The 17,227-nt window shown below is 41.8% G+C and overlaps 2 protein-coding genes across 3 annotated transcripts; both read left to right on the top strand.

Annotated features, from left to right (window-relative positions):
• The first annotated feature begins 302 nt into the window (after window positions 1-302).
• Window positions 303-7,877, top strand: cul4b (cullin 4B). The gene is made up of 21 exons (XM_083686005.1): window positions 303-892; window positions 1,111-1,226; window positions 1,469-1,572; window positions 1,817-1,886; window positions 1,995-2,068; window positions 2,216-2,378; window positions 2,703-2,792; window positions 3,035-3,117; window positions 3,202-3,269; window positions 3,446-3,564; window positions 3,809-4,001; window positions 4,185-4,289; window positions 4,434-4,544; window positions 4,677-4,762; window positions 5,028-5,135; window positions 5,238-5,351; window positions 5,441-5,546; window positions 5,681-5,853; window positions 6,134-6,286; window positions 6,447-6,570; window positions 6,679-7,877. Exons 1-20 carry the CDS (start codon window positions 454-456, stop codon window positions 6,540-6,542), a joined length of 2,571 nt encoding a protein of 856 aa, XP_083542131.1. The 5' UTR covers window positions 303-453; the 3' UTR covers window positions 6,543-6,570; window positions 6,679-7,877.
• Window positions 7,878-8,673: 796 nt separating this feature from the next.
• On the top strand, window positions 8,674-15,358 carry lamp2 (lysosomal-associated membrane protein 2). 2 transcript variants are annotated; one of them, XM_083685825.1, is made up of 6 exons: window positions 8,674-8,794; window positions 10,536-11,089; window positions 11,241-11,360; window positions 11,514-11,568; window positions 11,677-11,847; window positions 14,563-15,358. In XM_083685825.1, the coding sequence occupies exons 1-6, from the start codon at window positions 8,749-8,751 to the stop codon at window positions 14,703-14,705; spliced, it is 1,089 nt and encodes a 362-aa protein (XP_083541951.1). In that variant the 5' UTR covers window positions 8,674-8,748; the 3' UTR covers window positions 14,706-15,358. The 2 variants fall into 2 exon arrangements, with proteins under 2 accessions (XP_083541951.1, XP_083541952.1); XM_083685826.1 differs by lacking the exon at window positions 14,563-15,358 and adding an exon at window positions 12,090-14,426.
• The last annotated feature ends 1,869 nt before the right edge of the window (window positions 15,359-17,227 follow it).

Genomic DNA, 17,227 nt, shown 5'->3' with positions numbered 1-17,227 from the left:
CTAAAAAAAATAGCTTCACTTTTTCATGTGGGGTAAAGTACTTCCGGTGGGTCATGGCATCGCTTTTTCAAGTTACGTTTTGATACTGGACTTTTCAGTTGTTCTTGTATGGTCATGTAACACTTGATACATTTAAGACTTTTCACAGAAATAACAGTCTTTAGTGGTTGCTGAGGACATTTATTACAGCTCTACAACGTGGTTATACGAGAGAGGCCAAGAGGAAGCAATAATCAACCATCTTTCTTCTGCCAGCAATAACAAGAAAGAGAGAGAGGGTCCTAGTGGGGCTGTAGTTTGCAATTTATTGTCTGTTTCTTACTTGTAATAGAGTGGACGAATCGTTTGGAATTGAGAAAGACAAAGCTTGGAAACACGAATCGTTCACCCACGGCACACCTGGAGGTTTAGGATAAGTAGACTGGCTATTAGAATTTGTATTCCTTTTTTTTCATGTTTCCAACAGGTTTACCTTCCCCTAATCCCCCACCGCCAACCCAGGAGGCTAGACCAGCAGCTTCTGATGTCAGTAACGACAGCATTATAACGTCTTCGAAGAAGAGGAAAATAAACAGTTCAGAGAGGGAAGACATTGATTCAATTTCTTCGTCTCCTAAAACCATAAATTCCTCTTCTTCCTCCTGCTCCTCCACCTCGCAACACATCCAAAAGAAGTTAAGGTTCGAGGATTCAGTAGATTTCATTGGACTGGATGTGAAAATGGCTGAGGATTCGTCTTCATCTGCATCGTGTTCAAACAAGACAAAAAATGTATTCCTGACCGGTAGCGTTGGGCATCATGCAAACGGACTGACGAAAACTACAGGCTCCACCACCTTCTCCAACAGTAAACCTGGTGCTGCAAAGAAACTAGTCATCAAGAACTTCAAAGGTAGCCTGCACTAACCAAAACATTCTGATGATGCATGTATAGAAATGGGTTCACAGGTGGTATAATTATTGCATTATAAGCATTGGAACATTACAATATTGTGTGTGTTTTGCACATTTCTAATATTGTCTAAAGTAAAGAGTGTTAGATGGATCTTGAGTACAGCTGTAAGAATGTCTCAGAGTTCTCAGACTGTTTTCCTTTGTTGATGTTCACAGAAAAGCCCAAGTTGCCAGAGAACTACACACATGAGACCTGGCAAAAGCTGAAGGAGGCAGTCGAGGCCATTCAGAACAGCACTTCAATCAAGTACAATCTAGAGGAACTCTACCAGGTGGGAGAGAAGCACCTTGTTGTTATTATGTTAGGGCACAAATGGGAAGAGGTCCCTTCCCTTGTGATTTTAATGACCTTGACTAAAAGATGTAACAAAACAACCTCATATTTATGCATTCTGAAAGGCCGATATCTTATTTAATATTTGATATAATTTGGAGTCTGTAGTGATGCCTCAGGGATGAGGTATTGGTTTTGAAATCCATGCATTTTTCAACATTCTCCTTGTTTGTCTTTTAGGCTGTTGAGAACCTCTGCTCCCATAAGATATCTGCCAAGCTCTACAAACAACTAAGGGTGGTGTGTGAAGACCACATTAAGGCACAGATCGATCAATTTAGAGAATATCCTTTTCTGTTTGTGGGACGGGGGGGACTATTTATGATAGTATTTGGCATACAGAATATGTATTTATGATAGGATTTGGTATAAGGATTTGGCATACATATATTACAACTTGAATGGTCCAGAGTCTAGGTGATTTAAAATGAGTTTAGGCCTAGTCTTAATCATGCATAGTGATGAGCAGAAATGATACTGCTGCTGTGTTGTATGAATGGTGAACACCTGCCTTAACTCTGTGCTTACGGATGCACTGGATAGTGTGCTCTTCCTGAAGAAAATAGACACGTGTTGGCAAGATCACTGCAGACAAATGGTATGTTGAGTACTCTTATGATGGCTTTCATCAGAATGTTATTTTATGAATGTTCTTTGGATGTGACTGACCTTTTTTTAATTTTTAATTTATTTATTTATTTTACAGATTATGATCAGAAGTATATTCTTGTTCTTGGACCGCACCTATGTTTTACAAAATTCAATGCTGCCATCAATCTGGTTGGTATATTTTCCTCAAATAAACAATTTGTCCAAACAAAACATGAAAACATTGAAACAGTCCTCTCCTTAGCCACATCCTGTGATTTAGCCATCAGCACCCGTATTGTCATTGGAGGTGGTTAACATGGCCGCTCTTGTCTTCAGGGACATGGGCCTGGAGTTGTTTAGGTTCTACATCATCAGTGACCTGATGGTCCAGAGTAAGACTATCGATGGGATCCTGCTGCTCATCGAAAGGGAGCGCAGCGGCGAGGCCATCGACCGCAGCCTGCTGAGGAGCCTACTGAGCATGCTCTCTGACCTGCAGGTATAACGCAAACTCCTCAAGAGACAGGAACCAGTCTGGTCTCCTCAGGAGAAAGCTGTTGTAGTACCCGAAACAAACATCTCATAATATTGATCCTTTAGCTCTCCAGCTCCGTTTTATGAGTCTACATAAAATACAGTATGACAAAAGGCAGTGGAGGTCACTAGGATATTGTCTCCTGTGCTCTAGTCTAAGACACATAGACAAAGCATGGGTTTTGTCAGTTGTGTTATTTGTGATCAGCACCTGCATCAGGGTTGATGTGCTGTCAGTCCGCGCTTGAGAAATGGCTTTAATGACACCAATGTTCTCCCACCCTGACAGATTTATCAGGACTCCTTTGAGCAGCGCTTTTTGGAGGAGACTAATCGCCTGTACGCTGCAGAGGGACAGAGGCTGATGCAGGAGAGAGAGGTGATTCATCCCCCTGTGCATCTCTGTCTATTCTAGACCTCAGCCTGTGTATACACATACTCGGGTTACTCTGAGTAGAGAGTTTTGATCTGCTAGGTGTTGTTATTGTCTAGTGGTGAAGTGGGAAACATAAGGTTCACACACCATGGAAAGTCTGTTTTCTTGACTTTGTACTTGAACTGAATAGGCAGCTGCTGGCAGCTTACTTAACACATCTGATCATTTCTTGCCTTTCTGGTTAGGTCCCAGATTATCTCCATCATGTTAATAAACGCCTAGAGGAGGAGGCTGACAGGGTCATCACATATCTCGACCAGAGCACACAGTGAGTATTGTGGGCCTCAGGTTTCAGCACAGAGCTGATATTGAGGAATCATTTCTCACTATCTCTCTCGTCTCCTCTGTCCAGAAAACCTCTCATCGCCACTGTGGAAAAGCAGCTGCTGGGTGAACATCTCACTGCTACTCTGCAGAAAGGTATAACGAGTCTATGGAGCTCTAACATTTGGGCTTTTTTAAACATGACGGGATGACATTTTAACGGTGTTAAATAGTGACCCTTCTCAAGAGGACATCAAATGTTCAGTGCAAAAACTACTGCTTGTCTTAATTTGCTGTCAATTCTATTGTGTTGTTTTGTTTTACCCTTCCAGGCTTGAATCACCTGCTGGATGAGAACAGAATCCAGGACTTGTCTCTTCTGTATCAACTCTTCAGTCGGGTGCGAGGGGGTGTGCAAGTCCTCCTGCAGCACTGGATTGAATACATCAAAGTAGGCTGCTGGGAGGTGTTGTCACAGCAATTCCGCCACCTCATTCAAAAATGATTAGACTCAGCAGTTTGTGGAAGTGTGGTTTTTCCCACGGAGACCTATGTTTTAGATTGGAAGGCACGGTCAATAGTTTTTATGCCAGGCTCTTTACCCGCAGGGATAATTTAATTTAATTTGTACAATATGTATATGACCTGAACTAACACCTTTCAAATAACATACTGTAATCACTTCAACGTGATAGGCCTTTGGAAGCACAATCGTCATTAACCCAGAGAAGGACAAGACAATGGTGCAGGAGCTGCTGGACTTCAAAGACAAGGTGGATCACGTCATTGACATCTGCTTCATGAAGAACGAGAAGTTTGTCAACGCCATGAAAGAGGCCTTCGAAACCTTCATTAACAAAAGGCCAAATAAACCTGCTGAGCTCATAGGTTGGTTTTGCATGATGATCTCAACATTTCATTGGGGCCACAGTGGCAAACAGTGTCATTGTTTGTGTGCATTAATGTTCCCCTCTGTTTTAAATATATTAATTACATAACATACCATTCTAGGTGTGGTGTTGTGGGATGTTTAAAAAAACTGAAACAATTTATATTATTTATATTCTGTAGCAAAACATGTGGATTCAAAGCTGAGGGCTGGAAACAAGGAAGCAACAGACGAGGAGCTGGAGAAGATGTTAGACAAGATCATGATCATCTTCAGATTCATCTATGGTATTATACATCAACTCATTGAGCTAACTAATGACCATGTTGGTTTAATGCTTGATCTGTTTTGATTTATTAATTGTCATTTTGACATGTTTTTGTCTCTGAGCAACTGTGGATGCCAATCTCTCTTTTTGAATTCTTGAATAGGCAAAGATGTTTTTGAGGCCTTCTACAAGAAGGATTTGGCCAAGAGGTTGCTGGTGGGAAAAAGTGCTTCTGTAGATGCTGAGAAGTCCATGCTGTCGAAACTGAAACATGGTGAGCGTATCCCCAGCACCTACTTGAACCAACCCCACACCACTGCCTCTGCATTACTACAACAACAAATCACAAAACAGCTGAAGTAGCATTGAATTAGTGGACTAGTAGTAACCTTGCTGTCTTCTTTAGAATGTGGAGCGGCATTCACCAGCAAGCTGGAAGGCATGTTCAAGGATATGGAGCTTTCAAAGGATATCATGGTGCAGTTCAAACAGGTAAAGATGCCAGGGAAGAGGAATGGATATACTGGTAAATAGAAATATTGTCATGCTGTACTAATGTCATTATAAGTACATATACAGTTTAACCATTGAATTATAAACCCTCTCAGCTTCTAACATTGTGAGTTACAATCATGGCAGCTCTGTTTTTGTGGAAGATATGTTGATTTCTATTATCACCATAAATTTCCAAATGCCACTTTATCAGAGTGTGATATTTTAAATGACTCAGCGGTTTATCTTGTTATCTTTTCCCTAGTATATGCAATGTCAAAACATCCCTGGTAACATTGAGTTGACGGTGAATATTCTCACCATGGGTTACTGGCCAACCTATGTCCCAATGGAGGTTCACCTGCCCGCAGAGGTAAGTGCATCGCAAATATTGGAACCTTTCAGACCATATGTTATTTTATGACCTGTAATACATTGTACAGTTCCTTTTAACACCTCTACCACTATTATCCAGATGGTTCGACTGCAGGAGATTTTCAAGACGTTTTATCTGGGCAAGCACAGCGGAAGGAAGCTACAGTGGCAATCAACACTAGGCCATTGCGTTTTGAAAGCAGAATTTAAAGAGGTACGTGTCTTTCTAACAATGGTTTTGTCTTTTTTCACATTGAAATAAAAAGTGTTGACCTCTTTTCCCTCTTTCACCTTTTCAAATAGGGCAAAAAAGAGCTTCAGGTGTCACTGTTTCAGACGTTGGTGCTACTCATGTTTAATGAAGGAGAGGAGTTCACCTTGGAGGAGATCAAGCTGGCTACAGGAATAGGTTTGTTTGATGATCACTTTGCACCAATTCCGTTATGTCCGTTCTTCAGTCACACTATGACTTGAGTTTGTGAAAAGACTGATGCCAAGTCTTCTGGAATGAACTTGTGAGAGATGTTGACTGTGTGCCTGCAGAGGACAGCGAGCTGCGGCGAACCCTGCAGTCCTTGGCTTGTGGGAAGGCGCGTGTTGTCACCAAAATCCCAAAGAGCAAAGACGTGGAGGACGGTGACAAGTTCTCATGCAACGATGACTTCAAACACAAGCTCTTCAGGATCAAGATCAACCAGATCCAGATGAAAGAAACGGTAAATCCCACTCACTCACTCCCAGCATCCTGATCTTATTATAGTGTTGAATTTGAATCAATGTTATTAGCTACTTACTTACACCTTTTTCACACTACTGGGCCAGACCGAGCTGAGCCAAGCCAAGCTTTACTGCGCTGGCCTGGTAACACATCCACCATGCTGTCATCGTGTTGTAAAGGACAATGTGCAGAGAAAATATCCTAGCCAGCATAGTACGATCTGGGTTGGTCATGTAGCTTGTAAAGCCCCTTATTATGCTGCCAATTGTTCTTGGTAGGTGGAAGAGCAAGCCAGCACCACGGAAAGAGTCTTCCAAGACCGCCAGTACCAGATTGACGCTGCCATTGTCCGAATCATGAAGATGAGGAAAACTCTGAGCCATAACCTCTTGGTGTCAGAAGTGTACAACCAACTCAAGTTCCCCGTGAAGGTGAGTTGAAGTCAGCTGTCCCCTACTTCTCAGACATGTATAATATGATGGAAATGTAATTCGCACTTCAGAATGAGTTAGCTGTAATGGTGTTGGATAATTTTTTAAATTATTTTTTTAATACTGGTGTCTGCTAACTTACCTCACTCTATCCCCATAGCCTGCTGACTTGAAGAAGAGGATAGAGTCTCTTATCGACAGGGACTACATGGAGCGTGACAAGGAGAATCCCAACCAGTACAACTACGTGGCTTAGAGAAAGTAGGCAAGAGGGAGAGGGAGAGGTAGAGGGAGAGGTAGAGGGAGAGGTAGAGGTAGAGGGAGAGGGAGAGGGAGAGGGAGAGGGAGAGGGAGAGGTAGAGGGAGAGGGAGAGGGAGAGGGAGAGGTAGAGCAGGTGGTCCAGTCAGGCTGAAGGCTCCTCTGAGCGCTCTGTCTCTAATCCATTGCTCCAGTGGATGTTACCATTACTCTCTACTTAAACCCAACCACCGACAAGTGAATGGATACTGCTCCACGGGACTTTGTAAGGGGTCTTGTTTTCCTGTGGACTGCATGCCCATTAAAGCGAATATTGCCCATGTTTCTCAGTGCCGCTCAGTGAGCATTGGACAACCCTGGACATAAAAAAAGGCAAACCAATGTTGCTCAGTTTGCTCCTTTTTTTTTTACGGAGAGGAAAACTATTTATTTTCAAACTTAGATCTTTGTCCATCGTCTGTTTATGGTTTCTGCTCCTTGTTTTTTTCTTTTTTTTTTGTCACTTTTTTCTTTTGATTCACTGTGTATCTCAAGCAAACCTTCATACACTTAACGTTGCGCCTTGCGCCTAGCCGCCTTCCATACCACATGTGAGAGAAAAGAGAAAAATAATATTATTATTATTATTACTCCTCAACCTATGTTCTGTTAGACCAATGGATTGACATTCACAGTGAGGATTTTTTTGGGGGGGCGGGCAGGGTGGTTCAGTGTCAAATGTGTGCACCTGCAGCAAAGTTATACAATTCTGAAGACTGTGTAGCTATCAGTCACAGACTATTCCTGGCCATGAGCAAGCAACCAATGGGATGATTGTTAAGTGGTAGATGATGTGAGGAATTGACAGTATGTGCCAAAAAAAGAGCACTTCTTTTGTTATAGGATTTGTTAATGCTGCTAAACAAACACTTTAACTTGTACATGTATATGAATTTAGTTTTTCCATTTTAACTTTACCCTGAGCGATTCAATGTTTGTTTTTTTGGGGGGGATTTTGTATATATACAAGTCTTTACAAACACATTGACATTTTAAGTACCACCTTTGACAGGCATCTGCCTTTATGTCTTATTCATAATCCTAGAAAGTGTCTTCTAAAAGCACAGTGACACCAGTCCCTGGTTTTCTCATGTTATCAAGTATAATACCTCTTAAATTACAATAATTATATTCTCTGTCCTCTGTAGGGCTTATAACAGGCCTTGCTGTTTGTGGATTGATATCTCAACAGATGAAAATGATTTGTTTGAGAAATCATGCTTGACTGGACTTTTGCCCTGTGTCAGAATAATGTTTGTTTTATTGCCTCAGATTAAAATAATTGTCAGTGTCTATCTTTTTCCTCTTACCTGATTGTTTTCAGACATGCTTCCAGTTTTATTTGCTCTCTACTTCAACAAAGCATATTTAAATTGATTGCAGTGAAGTCTCTCTAGATCAATAAGGTGAGATAGATGTATACTATAGCTGAGTGGTGCTCAAGCTACATTGGAAATGCACAAGCATACAGCTGATGCCCCCACTCACATGGGCTGGTAGTCAAACAAGCAAAATCTATGTCTTGTAATTTATAGAAATGTTTTCCTCCTCTCTTTAGCATTAGATTTGTTTTGAAAACACTTGCCAAAACATTGTTATGCCATTGAAGATTATATTATTTTCCCAATTTCACTTATCTTGTTTTTCCAGTAGTACTATATAGGCTTACTTTTTTCTGCTTCTCCCAATTTTCAAATAACGAGTATTGGCATGTCTTTATTGGATTATATCACATAATGTAAATAATAGACCCCCCACGAGGAAAGAGTACGTTTTTGATTGTTTGTTTGTTTGTTTGTTTGTTTGATGATGATGATGATGAAGATGATGATGTGTGTGTGTGTGTGTGTGTCACATAAATAAACGGGAAAACGATACATGTTTCTACAAATGCCATGTGTTGTCAATTTGTCATTCATAGAGACGAGCTTGCTAATTGTGAAGTTCGGTATTATATAAAAGAATAAACCTGGCTCAGAGGGCAGTTCTCAGCTTGTCTCTCTTCGCTGATTTGTCAACAAGCGCTGCTCTTGTCATATGACTGGGATTTCCTGCTGTGTGGCTCGTCCTCCGCCAAGCTGCCCATTCTGCTCCGTCTGGTGTCGGGCTCAGCTAGCTGCCATCTCCTCCGGTGAAGCGCTGATTTCGCGATCAAATTGACATCATGTTTCGCTGCACGTTTCTGATATTGTGCCTGGCTCTTGGAAATGGTATGTACATTAAACGGGGCAACATTTTGAGAATGTCACGTCGGATAATATTTTGGGCCGCAAGAGTGGAAACTTTTCATGCTCCGTCATTTCAGGCCTGGCAATAATAGCTCGCTAGCAACGCTAACAGGCTCGCTATGCTATTTCTTTGCTACGCCAGTTAGCTAAATAGCTTAGCTAGTAGCGCGCTAACAAGCATTAGGTAACTTTAAGCTGTACTAGTGCAACAGATATTGGATAACGTTATTTCGAACAAATTCGTGTTTTTTTTCCCCCTGCATTCTCAAAAAAACATACATGTAAGCTGCCAAGACTTCTAATCATGTTAGCTACACAATGTTTTCGTGCTTTGTTTGTGCGCGTCTGATAGTGGATGGTGGTGGACATGGTAAAATGTCGCTGTCAAAAGACTTAAGTTTTTGATATTGACTGTTTGCTCTTTGGTTTCGACGACTGCCAATTAATGTGGTATAGCTGGCTAGTTGTTGATGGGTTTATCAAACTTCATCTACCAAGCATGTGACTGCGAAGGTGGGTCAACATGACTCACAACAACACCACCCTAGCTAGCTGGTTACTAATTAGCTGTCCTCACCAAACACCTTATGACTGCATTTTGCTTATCTTTATGCGACCACTAGCCTTCTGTTGCAATTGCAGTTCAAGACGAAAGGAGTTTCAAAAGGAAGTAATTGATTTTCATTAGTTTACAGTATGTGGCCGGGAGGTTGTTGATCAGACGTGGTATCATAACTAAGCTGATTGAATTGACCTTTGCCAACACTGTTGCATGTAACAGTTTAATGTCCAGGGCAGCTGATGATTTTAGTCACCACTAGTATAAACTATAAAGCAATTCTCTCAGTATGATTGATAGCCTAGATGAAGGAATACAGTTTGCACATTGATCCTATATCTTTTATATTCTACTAGATAGAGGTCAGCACTGAAAACAGTCTGTTGTGGTGATGTTCCTCCTTTCCTTTAGTGTTGGTATTCCCAAAGTAAATTACTTCCCTTTTGATCTGAGAAATGGTCCTATTCCCCAGTGCTTCGGCCTCTAAGGTCAGGCAGGGTCAGGGCTTTAGGCTGTTTGCCATGATGACCTAACTAACATATGTTCTACATTGAATCATTAGATGATGGGCAGTTTAATGTGACTGGGGGCTACTAAACTTCCTGCTATTCATATAAGGATTAGCAGTACGAGTACAAACTGACAATAAAACAAAGGTTAGCCAACCTTAACTGGAAAGGTGTGCTGCTCTTAAGTGAGCTTTAAAATAAGCGTTATTTATGTAATACTAATAAAAAAAAAGGTTATCTGCCATTGAGGTGTCTGTTGAAAATGCCGACAATAAATTATCCCAAGAAATGTCTTCTGTCTGTTCAGCAGTTTTCTGTGTTTTCCTGTTGAATATCCTGTAATTGTCACAGCTTCCCTTAGCAATTACTCCCTTAACTTGGATAAGACTAGATACTTCCCACATGTCTGCACATTTATGAAAATCTTGTATTAATTCCCCCCCCCCTCTCATCCATCATGAACATGGACTGTTATGTCAACAGCATATATTCCCTCATCATACAATCGCAAGGATGGGCTTCGACTGGGATAGGCTTTTCTAGAGCATCACCAGGTCATCGTTATAGTAACAACTGTGCCGAAATGTTTCCTCCTGTGTGCACATGTTTTTGAGTAATTTCTCAATCTGAGTTTCTCTCTCTTCTCCCTGTGTAGACATTTTGTGCACGGCTGACACCACAGCCCTCGCAACGGCAGAGCCTGTCAAGACTGTACCCACAGCGGCTCCCTCCACAGCTACGAATGTAGCAACGTCTGTCCCAACACCTGGCGCTCCAACCGCAACTCCAACCCCGGCGTCGACCACCGCAGCGCCTACAACCACGGCGTCGACCACCGCAGCGCCTACAACCACAGCGTCGACCACCGCAGCGCCTACAACCACAGCGTCGACCACCGCAGCGCCTACAACCACAGCGTCGACCACCGCAGCGCCTACAACCACAGCGTCGACCACCACAGCGTCTACAACCACAGCCTCGACCCCGGCGTCTACAACCGCAGCGTCGACAACCGCAAACTCTACAACCGCAAACTCTACAACCGCAGCCCCCACCTCTGTCACCACTCCTGCAACCGTTCCTACAACCACTCCTGCTCCTACACTGCCCACGCCCACTGTTGGAAAGTACAGCATCAAGCCAGATGCCAACAGCACAGCCTGTCTGATGGCTGACTTTGGCCTACGGATTGGCTACAAGCTAGGAGGGGTATGTAAATGTATACACAGAGGACAGTTCTACTGGGTCCTTCCTTTGGATCTATCTTGATCAGTCATACTGTAGAATAGCTTATTCTATGGAAACCATTGTCACTTATGTCTGTTAACTTTTGTTTTTCCTTGTCTTTCCCCTCCAATAGAAAGTCGAGGGTATCAATCTTGATCCCAATGGGACAAAGTTCAGTGGAACCTGTGGGGTCAACAGCAGCAGCCTCCTGCTAACATCTGACACCATCACCGTCCTGTTCCATTTCACCAGCGTAAGTCACCAAAGCCAGACCAATTCAAAAACCAAGGCCGGCATCATCACGGACATCCGCATTCTGCTTGTATTGGAGCTTCTGTAAGTGCAGAGCAAGTTCCCATTTCACTGTTATGTCCTTATGCTTGGTTTGTTATCTGCAACATTTCAGGAGGTGAAGAAGTTTCACCTGCACGCTGTGAACGTCACCTTGAAACCAAGCGCTGGTGAGTGACGCAATATGAACCACTTCAGAAAGCACCACTTTGAAGACAGAGGGACAGTAACATGGCTCTCTTTCTCTGTTCTTTCCTTTCCATATCCGTTATGCACAGGGGTGGTCTTCCAGGCAAGCAATGCCAACCTGACCCTGTGGGCGGCCGCCGTGGGAAGCTCCTACATGTGTAACAAGGAGCAGACGTACAACATCACTGACACGCTCACCCTCTACACCTTCGAGCTGCGTGTGCAGCCGTTTGGAGTCAACAAGGGTGAATTCAGTACAGGTATGTTGCTCTCTTAGTATTAGGGCTAGTGTTAGTGTACATGAGCATAATGCTATAATGATGCTAGCTAATATTAAAAATGTATAATAACCACTATGGACATTAATGAACTAGAGTAGATGTCTGGTTTTGTAAGAGACAGGTAGGTATTTGTGATCAGGACATGCCTCTGCAGTGTTTGATGATAAATGATCATGACAAGACTTATTCAACATGTTCATTGATTCTCTCTCTGTCTGCAGCCGATGAGTGTTCAATGGATGACACCAGCATCTTAATCCCAATCATTGTTGGTGCTGCCCTGGCTGGTTTGATTCTCATTGTAGTGATTGCTTACGTGATTGGTAGAAGAAAGACCTATGTTGGATATCAAACTCTCTAAAGCAGACCACGAATCCAGTGCAAGGCTGATCTTCATGTGTCAGTGGTTCCCTAAGCCTGATCCTGGATATTACGGTGTAGTCGCTCAATTGACAACTGACTTACAACTGGAATAGTCTGACCAAGTCTCTTACTTAAGCCAAGAGTTTAGGCACATGGTCAATTTAAATTGTCTTCCAGGACCAGGCTGGGTCACCCCTGTTATTTGTGTTTCCTTTTGGTTTGATTGCTTTTTTTTTTGTCTTTTTTCTTTGGTCTTTTTTCTTAAGGAGCAAGTGCAGGATCCCTCACTTCATGTTTGCCAGTCCAGTTTAATTCTAAAGTACAGTAATCTATGCAGGGAATCTTACCAGTATACTAGGCCTTGTTTTCTGAAAGTGGTTCCACCTATTATACTCACTTACTCCAGTATTTCCTTGAATCACTTTCCTGAGGATACCTGCCTTGATGGTAGTTTTGATGATATGCTCCCTTTTAATTAAATACCTTGTTCCATTGAGGCTCCAGTATAATGCATACGTTTGCACCAGATGTGACAGTTTGGGCCGTGCACTACAGGATCATGCACTTGCTCACTCCTTCCTACATTCCTTCTTCCTTTTTAATTTTTTTTATTTTCTTATGTTTCTATTGTATGATTGTGTATATTTAGATTCAACCTTTCTTTTGTGGTTTGATTCATCCTCACAAGTCATATTTCCACCACCACCATCATATATTGACACAGACTTTCTCACTCACAGCCCAAAGAAAGGAGGTTCGATTAGTTTTGTTGCTTTGGCTCAAGATCTCAAACTGACGAGGGTCAATGTCTACTGCTTTGCGCTCTTTGCACTCAGCTCCTTATTGGTCCACTCGTCAGTCAACAGTTTGAATAAGGAAATTAGTGATTATTTTTAACAGTCATCTGCGGCTGCTGTACTTGACCTGCAGAGCAGGTGTAAACAGTGGTGTGATTGCCATTTTGTACCGTCATTAAACATGCCACCAGACGATGATCCTGTCCTTAGCCTCTGTGTTCAGCCACACGGCAGTAATTGATGTCGTTGCGACCAATGGCAGTCCCTCTGTGACCTACAGTATAGGATGTTAGCCGTTTGATCGACTGCCATGTTTGTGGTAAGTCATTCCACTTTAAAAAGCCTAGATAGAGGATGTTAAAAGACAAACCAGGAAAGAAAGGCCGAACTAGTCCCATATTTCATTTCATGTTGGCATTAGGTTTAAAATAAAAAAAAAAAAAGAAAAGAAAGAAAAAGGGATAGCTCTGTAGTGTAGTTATTGTTTACTGTCATTCAAACAGTTCTTCCCCAATTCGAATGATTTGTATGAATAAATGCACTAAAGCGCTCTGTAAGTTTGACATACATTTAAAGTCTGTGCTGCATTGTTACGCCTGTGTATAGCCTTAGCTGCAGTGTTTTGTCTTGAAGGCTGCCGTAGGGGGGAGGGGGGGACTTATGTAGAGAGGGAGTGGGGGTGAGAGTGATTGTCTACAGGGTGTGCATGATGTGTATATATTTGTAATGTTAGAAGCCAATATGACAGTAGTTGCTGTGTATTATTGCGTTGGGAGTCGTGTGGTGTGAAGCTTCAGAGATTTGATTGCCCTCTTGAATTGCAGTTTTTTTTTTTTTCAGATGCTGTATGTGTGAATGATGAATTCCTTGTGAAATATTATCATTCTTTTTTGCTTTTCAGTTCAGCATGTTATTTTGTCTTGGAAATGTCAGCTTTTGTACAATCTGATTTGTGTTCTGATTCTGACTTTGCAGCACCTGTGTAAGACACATTTAGAACACCTCACACTTACCTTTTCCTCCACCTACTGATTTTCATTCACTTTAAAAGTCATTGATTTTAAAAGTCATGATCATGACTATTTTGTGCCTTGCTGAATGAAGCCATTTGAGGTCTAATCTGGTTTTCTTAACATTAATGAAAATAATTACCACTATCTTATTGATTCAAGAAGTACAATTCCAATAAAAGGGAATCCCTGTTGCAAACCCATCCCCTCAAGAAGATAAAGTGTTATTTTTCCTGTGTGTGGCTACAAATGAATGTTCATATGATTTCCATTTTAATAGGCTTTTAGCTGCAATAAATGGGATTGAAAATGATGTGTATAAAAACTGGTGTGGACCTTTTTAGTATTTTAAGGATTATGGAAATAAAGTGAGTTATTGGTCCCCAGATACTGAGTAAGTCAATCTCTTTTTTTCCAGCTGTTCTTGACTGCTTGATATTGCATTTCCCTCAGGAAGGTCTCTGTAGGATTGACCATGTATTAACTATATTGATGTTTTACTTCTTTCCACCCTGCAAATCCAGCGGAGGATTGCCACGACGACGTGGAGAGCTTCCTTGTCCCTATAGTAGTGGGAGTTTCCCTGGCTGTACTGGTCATCATTGTGTTGGTGGCCTATTTCATTGGGAGAAGGAGAAACCAGGAGCCTGGCTATGAGACGTTCTAAATTGTGTTGATACTGAGGCTTGCCAGGATAGATGCGTCAATGGATTTAACAGCAAATTTTTCTGCAGCAGCGTTTGCTTAATCATAAAATTCCTCTTCATTACTCCTCTTTTGGGTAACGATGAGTTCGAGAAGATGTGTGAAGAATATTAATACATCGAAGTTGGTTTGTCTTGAAGAAATTGCTTAGCTCAGTTGATTACCGTAATCAAAACAATAACCTAATAGTTTTGCTATTTCAGTAATTTATGCAGTGGGGAAAAGTGTTGTGTATAATTCCATTTTTACTGATTAAACAGTTTCTTATACTGTTATAATAACAACAAACTGCTGATCACTGAACCCAATCACATTACAGCTCAGCCTGTTTGGTCCAGGGAACCCTCTGATCAATGTACAGTAGATGAATATGTATGCTGTCTGAACTAATGTTTTGGCTCTCTCTTCCCCCTCCTTTCCTCCATGTTGTCCTGTGCTTGACTCTTCCACTCAACCCCTCTGTATTCCCTGCTGACCAATCACTAACCTGCTGCCTTTCTCTGTCTCTTCTTTGTCAGCCGAGGAATGCTTCCTGGACTCTGATTTGACCTTTCTGGTGCCAATCGCAGTGGGCGTGGCCCTCAGCTTCCTAATCATCCTTGTGCTTATCTCTTACCTGATTGGTCGGAGGAAGAGTCGCACCGGCTACCAGTCTGTATAATCAACCCAGCTGCTTCTGCCTCTTGTCTTCCCAACCCTCCTCCCTCCCCCTAACAACAAAGCCCCCCAACCCTCCTCCCTCCCCCTAACAACAAAGCCCCCTCCTCTCCCTCTCGCCTCGCCACCCCCTCAATGCTTCTAAGGCATCCACATTTTTTGCATTTTGTCTCCCATGAGGTGATCTTTCCTTGAGGTCAGCTCAGCACATTTTTCTGTACAGAGTTGAAATGATTTTACATTGATAGCCACCCTGCCCAACAGTGATTTGAGCTTGACTGTCTGTTTCTATTTTGACACGACTGAAGTCAAGCACCACAACTGTCAGAATGACCATTGGTAATGCACTGGGTCTGTTTGGATGTAGTTTGCATGGAACATCATGGGTCCTCTACAGGCCGGCAGTCCAGAGAGGCTTATATGAGGCTATTTTCTTTCCACTGTTGTTATTGTGCTGTATTCGATCATATTTATGTGTAAATTACTCTCTTGTATAGAATGATTGAAGTTGATTTTTGATGACTAGAGACTTGATACAAATTAAACCATGAATGTACTGACAACTAATAGAAATTCAGAGCCATTATTATTCATATCCAATATCCATTGTTAAACCTTTGCAGAATAAGAAGTATTGTTCTTTTTGTGAGCTCCCTAAGATTACGTTTCCATATTATAGATTGTTATTGTATTTCCTGCACTTGTGTTCTTAGTCGTAGTACAATGAAAGGGACACTAACTTTACCAAGACACTAATTTGCCAGCATTAGTGTATCCATGTGATTTGGGTGTTTGTCATTTTCGCTTGTTAAGACGTCCCCTCTCAGGGAAAGGAGAATGATGGTCTGGTATCAGAACAGGCCTTGTTTGAATGCATCCACTATTGAATACAAGACTAGCCAGAAGACCTGCCTCATAATAGGACATCTGTGATCTGATGACCTCGGGTGGCCTAATCTGAGACTTCTCTTCCAGCTATGACAAGACCAGGCGTCATCTGATATTAAGTATAGCAATGGAGATGTTTCTTAAGAATGATTTTATGACCAAAGCTTGGATAGGAAGGAAACTCCTTTCGGCCTGAACCTCTCCATCTCAACGCAAGTAAAATACTGAACCTGAACAGACAAAGTCGAGGAGGTTGTGTCAATCCTCTTCAAATGCATCAGGCCTTCCTTCCTTCCTTGTAGAAATTCCTTCCCTGTAAAGATTATATTGGGTGCTTAATCCTTGTATATAATCCAAAGAACAAAAATAGGACAGCACTCTGGTGAAATAATCTTAAATTAATATAATTCAATGCCGCACGTACAGCAATAAATTATATTCATATACGTTTTTTCATCGGAGTGATGTCCTACCATTGTTCTTTCTAGAAATCACAGATTTTTGTGGTTGGTAAAAGCATGCAGTGGAAAGCGTGCCCTATCATGTTAGATCAGTGATTACTTAAGCAAGGAAGAAAGGATGCGTCTAAAGTATTTGAATGGGGCCTCGGGTGCATTCTGGGTGCATTGGACCAGCCAGGGATGATATTTATTCTGATTGTTCTTTGTCACGCATTGGCATTTAATTTGGCATGAACTTCCGTTCTGTTTGAATATGAACACAGGATAATTTCCCCAACTGTGTTTTGCCTTTTTGTTGCACTACTTCTCCCAACATTAAGCCACTCTCGATCTGAATGAGGATTGTGAAATGATGTAAGCTTGTTGAACTTAAGTGGGGGAAAAAATTTAAATAAAGTTGCTTTCCTGTTTTGTAGCACTTTGCTGTGTCTTATTTCGGTTGGTGTCCATATAAGCTTCAAGGACATTACTCTTGTGA

The sequence above is a fragment of the Argentina silus genome, assembly GCF_951799395.1.
Source record: "Argentina silus genome assembly, chromosome: 15".
Lineage (NCBI taxonomy): Eukaryota > Metazoa > Chordata > Actinopteri > Argentiniformes > Argentinidae > Argentina > Argentina silus.
This window is presented reverse-complemented; position numbering and strand designations above follow the sequence as displayed.